The sequence below is a fragment of the Contarinia nasturtii genome, unplaced genomic scaffold (assembly GCF_009176525.2).
Source record: "Contarinia nasturtii isolate CC-2019 unplaced genomic scaffold, AAFC_CNas_1.1 Cnas_scaffold_2166, whole genome shotgun sequence".
NCBI lineage: Eukaryota > Metazoa > Arthropoda > Insecta > Diptera > Cecidomyiidae > Contarinia > Contarinia nasturtii.
In genome coordinates this window covers 930,361-945,213 of record NW_022199493.1, presented here as the reverse complement: position 1 = coordinate 945,213, position 14,853 = coordinate 930,361, and the positions used below count along the sequence as shown (strand labels likewise).

Below are 14,853 nucleotides of genomic sequence, written 5' to 3'. Positions count from 1 at the left end.
CGAAACCACATTAGTGTGTTGAAAAGTCGACTTGCTATATATACACGAAATATAGGAAATCCAGACCTAGAAGGCGTTTGGCCCCGATTGATGTATGGTTGGAAAACCCTTGGGCCATAGGTTAAGAAAAAACATCAAAGTTTGAAATTCGGACATCTGTCTTCAAAATTCAGTTTCTGGGATTAAGGTACATAAAAAACTGAGACTTTTTTGTTCGGGTACTTTTCGGTATGGCCGTGGCCGGACTCCAAAAGTCACTTTTTGACTAATAAATTTTTATTACGATGATAATTATTATGTTCTATATTGTTATTAGGATCGGATCCTCATAATATTTATTAGGATTCATCTTAGCAAATACCGTGGTCACTTCACTTGTCTGAGGTAGCGCCATCCGTTGAAAATTGTTTCTAGCTGAATAACAATATGCTATGAAGTGAACACGGTATTTATTAAGATGAATCCTAATAAATATTATGATAAAACATAATAAGTATTAGTATCATGAGCAGTGACCGGTTCGCGCATATTTCTATGCTTGCCTAAATACGCTAGGTAGCATAGATATGCCAAGCATAGCCGCAAACGCAACCGACGCATCGCCGTTCACTCTATATGAACAATACACATGTTCGTTTATGCAGACGACCGTGCGCATACAATATAGCTCGAATCGAATGGCGACGGGTGCGTTGCGGCTTACGTCTCCGCTATGCTTAGCATAGCTATCAGGCATAGAAATATGCGCGAACCGGTCACTGATCATGATAAGTTAATAAAATCATATTAACGATATTGATCGAAATGCTTATTATTATTAACTTATCATAATATTTTTTTATTACGTACGAAACTATAACTTGGTGCATTGAAAATATCACCGATTTTAGACATAGGTGATGACGAGGGTTCCTAGGGTTCGGATGACCCCCTTTTAAAATATTGAATAGTTTTGAAAATGAGGACCTTTTTTTGCTCTTCACTTTTTTGTTCGGGAAAAATTATTCTGTCATACGCGCGCTATTTGTATTGTTTACAGTGACATCTAAATTGCGTCTCAACAAAAAAATGAATTTTACTCGTGAAAATTTTCGTGCGATAATTTACTACGACTTTGGATTGGGTGTATCTCAACAACAGTGTTATTATCAACTTCATTTGGTCTTTGGCGATGAAGCTCCATGCAAGGCCACTGTATATCACTGGTTTACTGAATTCAATCGTGGTCGTCATTCGCTCATCGACGAATTCCGTGAAGGTCGTCCAAAATCGGTTGTTGTTCCAGAAACTATCGATGCTGTCAGAAACATTATAAAGCAAGATCGTCATGTCACATACCGTGAGATTGAGGCATCCTTGGGCATTAGTATGAGAAGCATACACACGATTTTGCATGAACATTTGGCCGTAAAAAAGATTTGCTCTCGTTGGATTCCACATAAATTGACCGATGACCAAAAATTAGCTCGTGTGAATTGGTGCAAAGAAATGCTCAACAAATATAACCGCGGTGCATCATATTCCGTCTATAACATCGTCACAGGTGACGAATCGTGGATATATGCGTATGAGCCCGAAACTAAACAGCAGTCGACAGTATGGGTCTTCCAAAGTGAAGATAATCCAACGAAAGTTGTTCGCGCTCGAAGTGTTGCGAAGCAAATGGTCGCCTGTTTTTTCGCAATTAGTGGACATGTGGCAACAGTTCCACTAGAGGATCGTAAAACAGTCAATTCTGACTGGTACACCACCATTTTTTTGCCAGAAGTGTTTGGTGAATTAAGAAAAAATAACCACCGTCGCAGAATAATTCTTCATCATGATAATGCGAGCTCTCACAAATCTCATCACACAACTGAATATTTGACCGCTCAAAAGATCGAATTAATGGGTCATCCACCGTACAGTCCTGATTTAGCACCCAACGATTTCTTTCTGTTTCCGAGCGTAAAGAAAAAACTGCATGGTCAACGATTTTCGACGCCAGAAGAAGCAGTTGATGCGTTCAAAACACACGTTTTGGAGATATCGGTTTCGGAGTGGCATGAATGCTACGGCAAGTGGTTCGAGCGTATGCAAAAGTATATCGACCATCATGGCGAATACTTTGAAAAACAATAAAGCCATTTTTGATAAAAAACGATTGCGTTGTATATGCTTTTCTAGAAATATATGGAGCAGCCTACGTACATTCTTCGATTTTTGGTAGGAAAAATCGAAAAAAATCGAAACTTTTGAGTGAATCGCTTGAAACTCCACCACTAGGTATTGGTTGATAAATGGTGATTACTCTTCATTTATGATTAATGTGATTAAGAAGGTGTTGGCACAAAGGGATCCATCATGAAATCGAGATATCTCTTGCGCTACCTACTGGTATTACGAAAATCCAAAATTACAACGGTATGTTGTTTCTGACGTCTAATAGACGCAAAAAAATATTTGCTTAACAAATTCCGAAAAACGACAAAAAACCACCCTAGTGTTGAACGAAACGTTCCCAAAATTGTTTGTGTGGCGAACGTCTATGTATTACGTGAATAGCAATGCTTTGAAAATATGAGTAAAGAATGCTGCTGCTATGCAAACTGTATAGTGCATCGCAATGCAAACCATTTTTGGAATGTTTCGCTTGCTTCGGTTCGGTAAATGTTACTAATGGAATGGTTTGGTTTCAGTTTACTGAGATTTAGAGGCTAGACACAAAGATTCAAATTTTCGCGAATTATTTTCAATCCTCACCTTCATGATATTTTGACATTTAGTCAAATAATTTTAATTATTAGTCAAGACTTTAGTGACAGTGTACACAAAAATGGAAGCAATAAATGCAAATGTTTGACAAATTTTTCAATACACATGATGGACACAAACTTTTCAATACCATGGATGTGTCGGTTTTGCCCATCGGCGATAGTCTATCGCTCGGTTGCTGCTTATATCGAAGCATTTTAGGCACAGATAACGATATATAATCATCCACAGTACCGTCGGTATACGATACATTGTTTTATTTATTTCAATACTTGTTTTATTTTTCAAGATTCAAAGTTTTAATAAGATAAATTCACTTAAGAAAAATTTATTTGGAAAAAATCGAGAGGGTAAGCAAAAAAGTGAAGTTTATTTTGTGAAAGTGTACTTTTTTCGCTTTTTTTGCTCCTCACTTTTTTGGCGAAAATCCCTAGCAAATCCAAAGAATTTTTCTTAAATTGAAAACTGAAGAGCAAAAAAAGGTAAGAATTCTTTGAAATTTTGTAAGGGGTAACTTTTCGTAAGGGGGGTAATCGGACCCCTCAGACCCCTGCTGAGGACGTATGCTTAACCCTCTAAGATACAGAAGGACAAAAAAAATAAATGATTTTGTTAATTTCATAGATTTTTCATATATTTTGTATACAAGCAATTTTGTATCCAATGGACATCTTCTGTACGTTTACGTTATTATTTTATTCTGTTTCGTAATATTTGATGGTATTTTGTACAATATACTAAATAAAATTCTGAGTGTTACTACATATTATGATATACCTGCAAGTGGGAGCTATAGCTGCATTAGAAACTAAAATGGATGCAATTGAAGCGGATGTAGCAAAAGAGGTCAATTGGTTTTCATTTCCTGGATATAGTGCGGCACCTGCACGAATGATATCACAACGATTTGGATCGCTGTTGAATCTGGATGTCCGAGTCTTTGTAAAATGTGATGTCCAGTTCTTCTGTTTCTCGATTAATTCTTTTGAATTAAATTTGCGTTCGGGCTTTTCAGGTTTTTCGGGCTTATCAGGTTTTACACGTGATGTATTGTGTATTTTCGATGGGTCGCGTTTGGCTACTACTCCATTTCCAAGTGTGAAGTTCGTTGTATGTTTTGGTGAAGGAGTTTTTGTTTCGCTTCTTTCAGGACTACTTCCGCTTAAATTATCGCGGCTATTTGAATTTTTCAAACTTAATGCAACTGGTCGAGGTGTTCGGTTTTCAACACCTAATTTTTCAAACAGAGCCCTGGCATTATTAAAACGTACAGCATGTGACTCAGTTCTAACAACCGGTGCATTTGATCCAATTGAATTATCACTATCTTTGATAGTTTCTGGTTCCGCGTCCGTTGGTCGACGCTGGAACAGATTCGCAATTTGTGTGACTGACATTTGTGAAACCTTTGGACCAATATTCGAATTGACAGATCTCTCCATTTTTTCAGTTGAATAAATTAATTAAACTTATCTATAAATTGAGAAATAATAAGAACAGATTGTATTCTGTTATAGAACATTGATACGAAAAAACAGTTTAAAAATTGTTGATTTCCAAAATTTGTTCACGTACACAGAACTAAAATTGATCTTTTTTACGTAATCTAATTTTAAAAAAATTGTCTATGAAATAAATAAAAAAACTAGTTCTTTTGACAGTACAATATTTTTTCGGCAAATTTTTAAGTTTTTCGACAAAGGAAAGATTGACAAAGACATTGGAAAGATATTTACCTCCTCTTGAACAGAAATTTTAAAAAAATCTTTCAGCGAAAAGAATTAGATTAGTATACTTTCGAAAAGTGGAGAAAAATCGATGAAAGTCGAAGTTAATCGTCATTAATCTCGAAAAAATGTATGATTTTTTCATCATAGATCGAAAACTCACTCAATTTTGAGCCGATAATTCACATAACTCAAACATGTTCGAACAAAGTCGCAAAAGTAGTCGCGTTAGGCCACCTGTTACTGACACGTTGAAACACCCAAACTTATAGAACTTCAGCTATATAACCACATATTTCAACAGTGTACACAGAGAAAATATGCAAGGAAAACTAGATGACGTGCCGCATAAATTGTATTTGTCCATATGATGTTCATACAAAATATCGTTTTTGTGTATTCTCTTTTGTGCGGATCTTCTTCAAAGCATAAATGAAGATGAACCGCTCAAAAGAAAAGATACGAAAACGATATTTTGTATGAAAATTACATAGACAATATTGTATGCGAAAGTTCAAAAACTATACAAAAGCGTGAAGTTTCAAACATTTCGGTAATAGATGGCATAACAATGTAGAAATGCCAACGCATTTGAGATATGATAATTCAAAAACCAACATTGTTTTATTTGGTGAATATTGGGAAGAGTGTGAACTTAAGCAGCCACCTATGTTTTAATATCTTAGTAATCCACTGTAATGTGCTAGCTGGTTTTTACTTTGTTACCAAAAAATGTTAATGGTCATAAAATATCCAAATAACATGATGTAATTAACGGTCTGATCTAGACAATGTGGTGTTAATGAGTTCTTTTACAAATAGAGTCTTACACAAATTACAATAATTTAAAATTTGTAAAAAGTAATAATAAATAATTTACCTGTAAAAATTAATCCACTGTATAGTTTGCTAATGATGAACTTAATTTCAAAATTCATCTTGTTAAATTTGGCATTGCTGTCTTGTAAGTTTCTTGTACATACCTGAAACACGAAAAAAAAATTATTTTACTTCTTTTCAATTCAATTGTAAGATGATTAAATTTAAATTTAGTAAACAAGTACTTAAATAAGTATTTGATTCCAAATATCTAGAAGTGTATGATTTTTCAAACCAGTTATTTTACTTCCTCTAAAGTAAGACACTATGTGAAATTGACTTGTTATTGATGGAAAGGAAAAACATGTGTGATATGCACAGAGTATCTCTATTACACAAGGGGGTAGACACGAATTATAAAACTTTGAATCATGTGAATCACAGTGAATCAAATGAATCATTCAAATGTCAAATAAGCATCACTTTTAGTTTTACTAACATGATCGTTCAACAAATTCTAAATATTATCGTTGATTTTATTTGGAATTTACTAGAAAAACACGAAATAGATAAAAAATAATGAGTTAATACATTCAAAAAAACGTCAAGGAATCATTTTTTCGGAGACAAATAATTTTAATTGTTCAATAAATAGTTCTTGTATGACACATGAATGACATTTCAAATGTCATCTAAGCAATGTGAATCTTTTGAATCACAGTGAATCAAATGAATCATGTCTACCCCCTAGCTATTACAATTCGTCGTTCCAATTAAAAAAAGCATAATAAATTCTATCACAATTACATGCATTCATACTTTTACGAATATTCTTTCCTTTTTTACAATTCGTGTATTTCAAACACAACTGACCGATGTGTACCGATTTTCAAAAAAAAATAATATTAGTGACAACATTTATTTTATAAAAAAGTATGTCGTATTCGATCACAGCTTAAATTTTTCCTGTGTCCTACTTATTGTTTTATCGCTCACTTGTTTCACCGGCATTTTCTACTCTTAATCTTGTTTTCTTGTTATGCACGAAATATGTTTGTATTGTCAATAGTAAATAATGTATGGAATTTGAGATTGTATGCTTAGCTTTCATAGAAACTGGTTTGAATATAAAACAACGGTTACTTCATCACTGGGACAGGTTTGTTCTTTTTTTGTTTCCAGACCACATGTGTTCTTCCTTTTAACATATTTATCTCTACTCTTCTGCAAAATACTTGTTGTGGGTTTGCATACTTGTTGGAACATATATTCAGACCATTTATTTTATATTTGTCGGTCATATATTTTAAAGATTATGAATGGGCACTACTTTTGATGAAATCAATGTTAAAATAAATAGGCCATCGAAAATCTAAATATCTTAGGTCGTCTATGTATTGCATTTAGTTTTTTTACTTCGCAGAAAGTAAAAGAAGTTGTTCATAATTCTGATAACACAATTGTCAATATCAAACACCAGATTTTTGTAATCTTGTTCCCAAATTTTAGCTATCACGGGGGCGGCAGTCCCCCAAGTGACGCAATACCCACATACATATGAAATATTTATATTTTGCGTCACTCTATGTATACGTTAAAGACATAAAAATCTAAACCGCTGACTGCGTAGATAATGTTAAAAAAAAGAATCATTACGATCGGTTGAAAAGTGGCCGAGATATGGCCAATTCGCCAAAAATGGCCTAAACCTCGAAATTGGCCGTTTGGGGTGTTTATATGTCTGTCCATACCTTCTTTAAAATTGTGTGAAACTATTTTTTTTTTCGAAAGTAGACTGAAAACTGAGCAAACTAATTTCTCAGTTTCAAAAAATTCGTTGCGTAAGTGGTTTTGGTCTGGAGTCGAACATTTTTGGGAGGCCGTTTTTGAGTTTTCCATCAATCGGACATTTTTCTGGCCATCTGTAAGGTACAACAATGATTTATACGTCGTTGGAAAGGTAAAAGACTCACCTTTCCGGATCCGAAGTCAGAATGGAAAAATTTTCAAAAATGTCCGCCAAGTGGCGTGTTATGTGACATTTTCGGCGAAAAATGACCATGACTTTTTTCACGTAATCCCAATTCAAAAAAAATTGCGTACATATAAAAAATCAAAAAACTGGGCGATTGTTGAGGACCAAATATGTGATGATTTGGCGTATGTGTCATATCTGGGAAAATTCGTTTTAAAAAAAAAAATACTCGGAAGTTGAAATTTTTTTTCGTCAAATTTTCAATTTTTGTCCATTTTTGGTCACAGGTATACGGGGTGTTTTTAACAGATTCACGTCATTCTTAGCTTATTGGAAAGTCATTAAGGTCATCTTGATGAAGCAATAAAGAAATTTTGAAAAAAAAATTCAGCGGAAAAGGTTATATCAGAATGACTAGACCTCAAAAAATGGGGAAAAATCTATGAAAATCGAAGTTAATCGTCATTTATCTCGAAAAAATGTATGTCTTGCTTCGATTTTTTCCTCATAGATCGAAAGCGCACTCAATTTTGAGCCGATATACACATTTTGAAACGACAACATTCTCTTATTTGGTGAAAATTGGTAAAAGTGTGAACTTGGGCGGCCACCTATATTTTAATATCTTAGTAATCAACTGCAATGTACTAGGTTTTTACTTTGTTTGTTCACTTTGACAACTGATTTTACATAATTCGGACCCGCGGAACTCAATGGTGGTAACCGTTTTGAGAAATTAGTTCAATTTTTTTAGATTTTTCGGCTTGAAACCATTCTTTTGGAATAATTATTCGAAAAAATTGGATTTATTCGATTGCTATAAAAATTGGTATTTGGGAGTTTTTTTGATAAGAGACATTTATTTTTTTTAATTCGTTCATGGTACATTTCCTAAAAAATTTCCTCAAAAATCTTCATCTTTTGCCATTTTGAACATATGAATGGTTGAGAATAATAATGAAACTTAATTTTTGTTCAAACTGAAGTGTCCCTTCGGAATATTTCCAATAAAAGTGTCCCAAGTTTGTATATAGTTTTCCATATAAACTTGGGACACTTTTATTGGAAATATTTCGAAGGGACACTTCAGTTTGAACCAAAATTAAGTTTCATTATTATTCTCAACCATTCATATTAACTGTAACAAAATACTATCAAAACTATTGATATAAGTAAAAAACACTTCTTTCGAAGTTCCCAGTGTGACGCAATACTATAAATCTGAAAATGTTCTGATATAAATTTTCAGTGACACGTCCACTCAAATATGTACAAAATGTTATTATTGCGTCGGGAGATGAGACTTGGATTCATGCATACGACCCCGAAACTGCCGATCAGTCGAGCGATTATCGTGCCAAAGGCGAATCAAAGCCGAAAAAACCACGACAAAGCAAGTCCAATCTCTTCCAACTGGGTGTTTGGCATGGGAGCGACATGACAAAACTTGACATGAGCGCCAGTCCCTCATAACTAAAAATGGTACAAATTCGCAATAGATGGCACCTTTAAATCGGCAAACAAGGTTAGATTTTATTTGAAGAAAAATGAAAAATATTGAAATATTTTTAAAATACTTAATTCAAAGATTTCAATTTTAAATGATGAGACTTCTAGTGCTTCTTTGATTACAATATATCAAATGTGATATTTGTTGTTTCGATATCTCAAAAATGTTGTATTGGTTGATTGTCAAAATGCACAGAATTTTTTTGAGAAGAAATTTGTAAGATTTATAATTTTATCAAATATTTTAAGCACTCAATTTATTTTATCATATATGATATCTCAGGGTGCCTTTGTGCACATGTGTTATGTTGTCTATCAAGCTATACTGCACATGATACACATCAGCGTCGAGTATAGTGTACACTATACGATATACATGATGTGCACTATACTCAACACTGTTGCGTGTGTATCTTGTCGACAGTGAGTATGGCACACTGAAATATCATATATAATAAGATAAATTGAGTGTTTTAAAATATTTTATAAAATTATAATAACAACTGATTTCTTCTTGAAAACTTCTGTGCATTTAAAAAAAAAACCAAAAATTTTCAATATTTTTCATTTTTCTTCCAATAAAAATAAATAAATCTAAGCGTGTTTGTCGATTTATAAACGCCATCTATTGCGAATTCGTAGCATTTTTAGTTATGAGTGACTGGCGCTGATGTCAAGTTTTTCAATCGTACGTCTCACGTCGCGCTCATGGTGTTTGGGTGTTATGCGTCGTTTGCGTGAAGCAATTCGAAAAAAGCGGCCGGAATTATGGACAGACAACTCGTAGTTTTTGCATCACTATAATGCATCGGTTCACACTGCATTAGTCATGGGGCGAATCACGCTAGTGAATACTAGAAAAACTAGTAAATCTAGTGCGAAGAATGACGTCACAAACGAAGCCAACTTCACACCAATGGCCATATAATTTATATGAAAAACTACTGAGAGACAACTTCACGCACTAGAATTTTCTAGTTTTCTAGTGAAATTTTATCAAAAACAAGACGCACTAGAATTTCGTGATTGACCTCATGGCATTAGTTATTCGTGATCATTTCAGATTTACCAGCATTGAAATTGTAATCTTACTAACCATTACATTAATATAAATATCTGTAATAGTTAATAACTAACATTACAATTTCAATAGCTAATACCGGTAATGTCTTGTAAAATACCAATGTGTTACCCGTATTGTTAAAAATCTAACATTAATATTGAGACTTTTTAACACAACTTTAAGTTGAAAATATATTTATAATAGATGGAGGTTGTGTCTGCTCTAAGCTCAGCATTGAAATTGATTGGGTTGATGAGAAATTTCAATGATGAGCTTAGAGCAGACACAGACGCCGTCTATTGTAAATATATTTCCGACTTAAAGTTGTATTGAAAAGTCTTATTATTAATGTTAGATTTCTGACATTAGCGGCAGCGTATTAGTTATCCATATTAGTTATCCGGGCTTCTGGTAAGGGATTTGATAATATGTGTTTTAATGTCAACAAATGCAACAGAAAAATGTACGTCTAATGTGAATGAGCACACTACAGCAAGTTTAGTCAAACTGTAGTATGTAAATCAAATTTTGGAGGGAGCATATCAATTCATGTAGTTTTATTGATTTAATTTTTTATCTAATGAATTATTATTTATTTAATATTCGTTTTACATTTTATTTTCAAGTTGTGGATATTACTAAATCAAAACTACACAAATTTGTTTGTGCATCATTGGGCAAAAATGCATGCATATTTCTGCGGCATAAGGTAGAAGAAAAGAAGAATAAACAAAGAGTATTTTTTTGTCTCAACTGGATTTGAATTAAACATTAAATAAAATGTCTTACATCCGTAAGATGAACTTTTCCGCACTGTGATCCACAACATTCATTTATTACATATATTTTACCGTAAATATGAATTCATGAGAAATCTGAATCTGACATTAGTTTTGAGATACAAATAATTTCTGATACATTTTTCAATGCCTGTATGATATCGTAATTTTAATACAATTTCGTTTTTGAGCGAAAAATCCAAATTTTGTTCGGGAGGTACCCATTAACATTTCTTTAAACTCTTAGAATGTTATTTTTGTGTGATAAAATAAGCTGTGCAAAGTTTCAGCTCATTACGATATCATACAGGCATGGCTGTTAATTTTTTTGAAATTTTTGTATGAAAAGTTTTCGAAAATTATTTGTATCGCAAAACTAATATCATATTCGGTTTTCCAGTACCAAAAAAACCCCCAATACATATTTTTGAGTGTTTAAGAATTAATTGAATACAACTTTTGGAAGAAAAATTGAATTTTTCCCATGGGCATCACACCAGACATGACACTTCACTCTATCAACCAAAGTCTCTCAAAATCCAATGGTTTCTATTCCTCGGCAACCCCAATCATCCTGTGAAGTCAGATTTTGAATTACTTTTCTTGTTTGAAAGTTATCGTGTTAACAAATTTTTGCTTACAGCGTACAGCGTACAGGGTACAGGATACCACGCATATACATTCGGACATCGAAAAAACGACTGATTTGTGTTTCCTGGCTCCTAAAACTCTCAGAAAACATGTTTTTGAGGGTGTTAATCTTTCGACCGATTCCAATACTTTACCTTACACACTAGGTGTGTAAGGAAAATTATAACGTAAATTCGTTGTTGCATATGAAAATTTGACGCTAAAGACATTCAATGTGATTTAATACTTTCTATTTCGATTTTTTTTCGTACGTTTAATATCACACAGATCCCGTTATAAAAAAAATCGAAACAGTGAAAAAAAAAGTTTGATACATTGAACGAGAAGAGACTAATTCAATGCAAAAGGTGTTCGATTCAATGATTTGACTTATTATTTTGTTGTAAAATTCACTCGGTTTTTTGCTGTCGCAAAAATAAATATCGCCTTCAAAATATATGTTTTTTATGAAATAAAACTCACAAACGTCGGCAGGTTGCGAGACTTATTGATTCATGACAATATTTTTGAGATAGTACATAATAAAAAAATAAAATTACATTGACAAAAATTTTAAGCTTCAAAATGGAAATGAATTTCGTTAGCAATATATTTAAAACCAATGGAAAATGTTCAATTTTCCATTTAGTTTTTTCCCAAAAGTGTCGTAATTCGGTTACTTTGTTTTTTTTTTTTTAATATTATCTTTAACCCTCTAATGCATTAATTTTTTTTCGACATGAGAACTATTTTTCTATGATTACTTTGGTTTAAAATTCCTTAAAAAAATAATCGAAATTCAAAAAATTGCATAGTTTACTCAAAAAATGCTATTGACAAAATTGGTGAACAATCGAAACCATTGTTGAAACTGCTATAAAATTGCTATAAACGAAGAGAAAGATAATTTTTTTTGTCAAATGTCTGTTTTCGCGTACATCTTTTTGAACTTTTTTCGATATTTCGAGAAATCTTGTGTCTAATCATAAACTAAAGACATGAATGTACGTTTTGTATACTATGCTTATAAAATAAATTAATATTGGCTGAACAAATTTTTACTAAATTGTATCACTTCGTCTTTGGGGCACTCAGTGCCCGTTAGTGTATTTTGTATGAAAAAATGGAAATTTTTCAATTTTTTATTTTGAATTTTCGCGATATTTTGAGAAATATTGTGTAATTTCGTAAACTTAAGACATGAATGTACGCAGCAGATTGGCAGCTACGTTTTTTATACTGTGCTGACAAAATAAAGAAATATTGGCTGAACAAATTTTTGCGATGACTATGAATTCGACCAGTTTCATTTTCAAAATGGCATTTTACACTGTTTGCCTTTAAGTTTTCTCTTTTAAATTTATCTGAGTATAGAAATTCACATATAAATGAATAAAAACATGAATTGAACACGAGACATGTTTGTTGTGTATATGTAAAAGTAAATCGAAGCAATTCAATGCAAAACAAAATTTCGGCAGAATTTTTTTATAATATATTTTCGGATCAAAAAATCGGGGTTTAGTGATTTTTGATGAAAAAAAAATTGGTTTATATTTAGTTTGAAATTTTGCTCGTGCACTGAGTGCCCTATGGACGGTTTTAGGGTTAAACATTTTTTATCCATTTTGGGCAAAGCGTGACAATCAATTCAATAACAAAATACTCTTTAAAGACATAGAATTCTGAATATGTTTGCTGAAATGACATAATACGCCAAAAATATGTATTTAATGCTTCTAGAATTATTTGAAAACTCCCACAAATAAAATGATGAAGAATAGTAGTAATATGATATAACATATACCCTAGCATACACCACAAGAATTTATCTCAAGGTTATGGTAATAATATACCAAAAAGTGACATTCAGATTTTGAAGAATCAAAAAAATGTTTAATCGTTCTAACAAGTTCGCATCATTTCACTATAAATTTGTATGTATTCTGATTTTTGTTGATTTGTACACGTTGAAAAATGTTTTTCTTTTTTCATTTAAATGAATTTTGAGAATGATATGAATTCCAAGAGAGTTGAACTCAAAACAAACATAAGAGAGAGTTGCTATTGATTATTGTTGTTATTGAGATGTGGGAAATAAATATTGTTTTTGGGTGTGGGTCAATCAAGTTTTATATTGAATCTTAGTTTTACTGATGTGACATGAGACATTCGAGCTATTTTTCAGAAACTCTTGAAACAAATCTATTGAATTTTATAAAAATATTTATGTATTTTGATGATGGCTTTAAGGAATATCATGTTGTCATCCTAATAAGATAAAATGTGTTGAAATGTTTTTCAATCTTTCTGATTCACAAACATACATGCATTGTATACATGCATATTTGTATGACCAAGTCATTGACAGATTGCATCTGCGCTCTATTAGCATTGTGTATATGAAATTGTATACGCACGTATAGACAATAGTTGTGCCTTTATCCTATAGATTATCAGCGTCGTGGCTGAATTTTTTTTTGAGCTGGCGTTCCGCCCTAGACACCAATGTCTGATGGCATCCGATGTCTACGAAAGTATGTTCAAATATATACTCTTCTCTCAATTAAATGATTATGGAACATATCAATATTTTGAATGAATTTTAAGATCTTTGATAACAAATTTTATTCAATAAAACTGTTTTATCTTTATAACTTACAAGTAATTTGTTAAAATTGCCGAAATTAAGGTAATAAATCTGTATTAGATAGTATATAGTTTGCTATCTCTTCCCTTAGTTTTCAAATAAATTGAATCATCACTTTCTTCGGCACTTTACTTTGTTCACTGAATTTACTTGTTTTGTTTCACTCTTTTTTCGCTGACAGTGTGATTGTATACGTTTTTTTGTTACTTTATCAAAACACAAATGTAAGAGTCTCAATCACTTGCAATCGAAATAGATGTAAAGTTGAATTGAAAATCCGAAATGGTTAGTAAGACATTTGATAAGAAATTTTTTCAGTCAAATATTTAAATATTAAATTAATTTTAAAACAACTTTACTGTTACTTGACGATCAATTGTCTTTTTCGTATGAAATATGCTAATCTTTTTTTCCTCTGTGATACACGACACAAATTTATTGGGTTTTCCCGTATTAGAAGATGCGCAATGAATAGTTATTTTGCTGTTGCAAATAAAAATCTCGAGATCTCTTCACTTGATTTTTGTAAAATAAATAGATACTAGTGGAAAACATCAAAAGAAAAAAAATATGTTGTTTTTTTTTTACTTTTGGCTCTTTGGCTGTTCTTTGAGTGCTGCTACTTTTGCAACTGCCTTTAATGGTGTTGTATTTCTCAGTCTATCTGTTTCTTGCGCGTATGTATCAAATTTATGTGTATTCCAACATTTGTGTTGACGCGCTGACTGTTTACTGTGTGTCTCACTGTTTTTTGCGTTCAGACTTTTAGATACTATGATAAATACAATCAAGCAAAATGTTTTTTTTCTTCCGTGTTTTTTCTTTATGATTGTACTGACAGAGAGTGTGAGTACACTTTACCTATTCTGCCGGTTGTTAAAATCGAACTGCTTGATAAATGTAGTCATTGTAACCATATTTTTACTTAAACACATTCAGAGATTAAA

General features: G+C 32.3%; 2 protein-coding genes across 6 annotated transcripts; one reads left to right on the top strand and one right to left on the bottom strand.

The window, feature by feature from the left end:
• Window positions 1-1,068: 1,068 nt before the first annotated feature.
• LOC116347943 (histone-lysine N-methyltransferase SETMAR-like) lies at window positions 1,069-2,396 on the top strand (the record flags this gene model as incomplete). Its single annotated transcript, XM_031778769.1, has 1 exon — window positions 1,069-2,396. A coding segment is annotated over one exon (1,053 nt), but the record flags the coding sequence as incomplete, so codon positions are not given.
• A 1,080-nt stretch (window positions 2,397-3,476) lies between these two features.
• Window positions 3,477-14,794, bottom strand: LOC116347942. Of its 5 annotated transcripts, none has more exons than XM_031778766.1 (4): window positions 13,919-14,245; window positions 13,677-13,785; window positions 5,362-5,464; window positions 3,477-4,227 (listed from the first exon to the last, which is right to left on the bottom strand). In XM_031778766.1, the coding sequence occupies exon 4, from the start codon at window positions 4,194-4,196 to the stop codon at window positions 3,492-3,494; it is 705 nt and encodes a 234-aa protein (XP_031634626.1). In that variant the 5' UTR covers window positions 4,197-4,227; window positions 5,362-5,464; window positions 13,677-13,785; window positions 13,919-14,245; the 3' UTR covers window positions 3,477-3,491. The 5 variants fall into 5 exon arrangements, 4 of the variants coding, with proteins under 4 accessions (XP_031634626.1, XP_031634627.1, XP_031634628.1 ...); XR_004201741.1 differs by lacking the exon at window positions 13,677-13,785 and adding an exon at window positions 14,266-14,794 and having other exon boundaries at window positions 4,206-4,227; window positions 13,919-14,146; XM_031778767.1 differs by lacking the exons at window positions 13,677-13,785; window positions 13,919-14,245 and adding an exon at window positions 14,266-14,794.
• Window positions 14,795-14,853: the final 59 nt, after the last annotated feature.

What these genes read in the sequence shown, in the direction of transcription:
- LOC116347942 (XM_031778767.1), bottom strand. Translation starts at nt 4,196, where the DNA reads ATGGAGAGATCTGTCAATTCGAATATTGGTCCAAAGGTTTCACAAATG.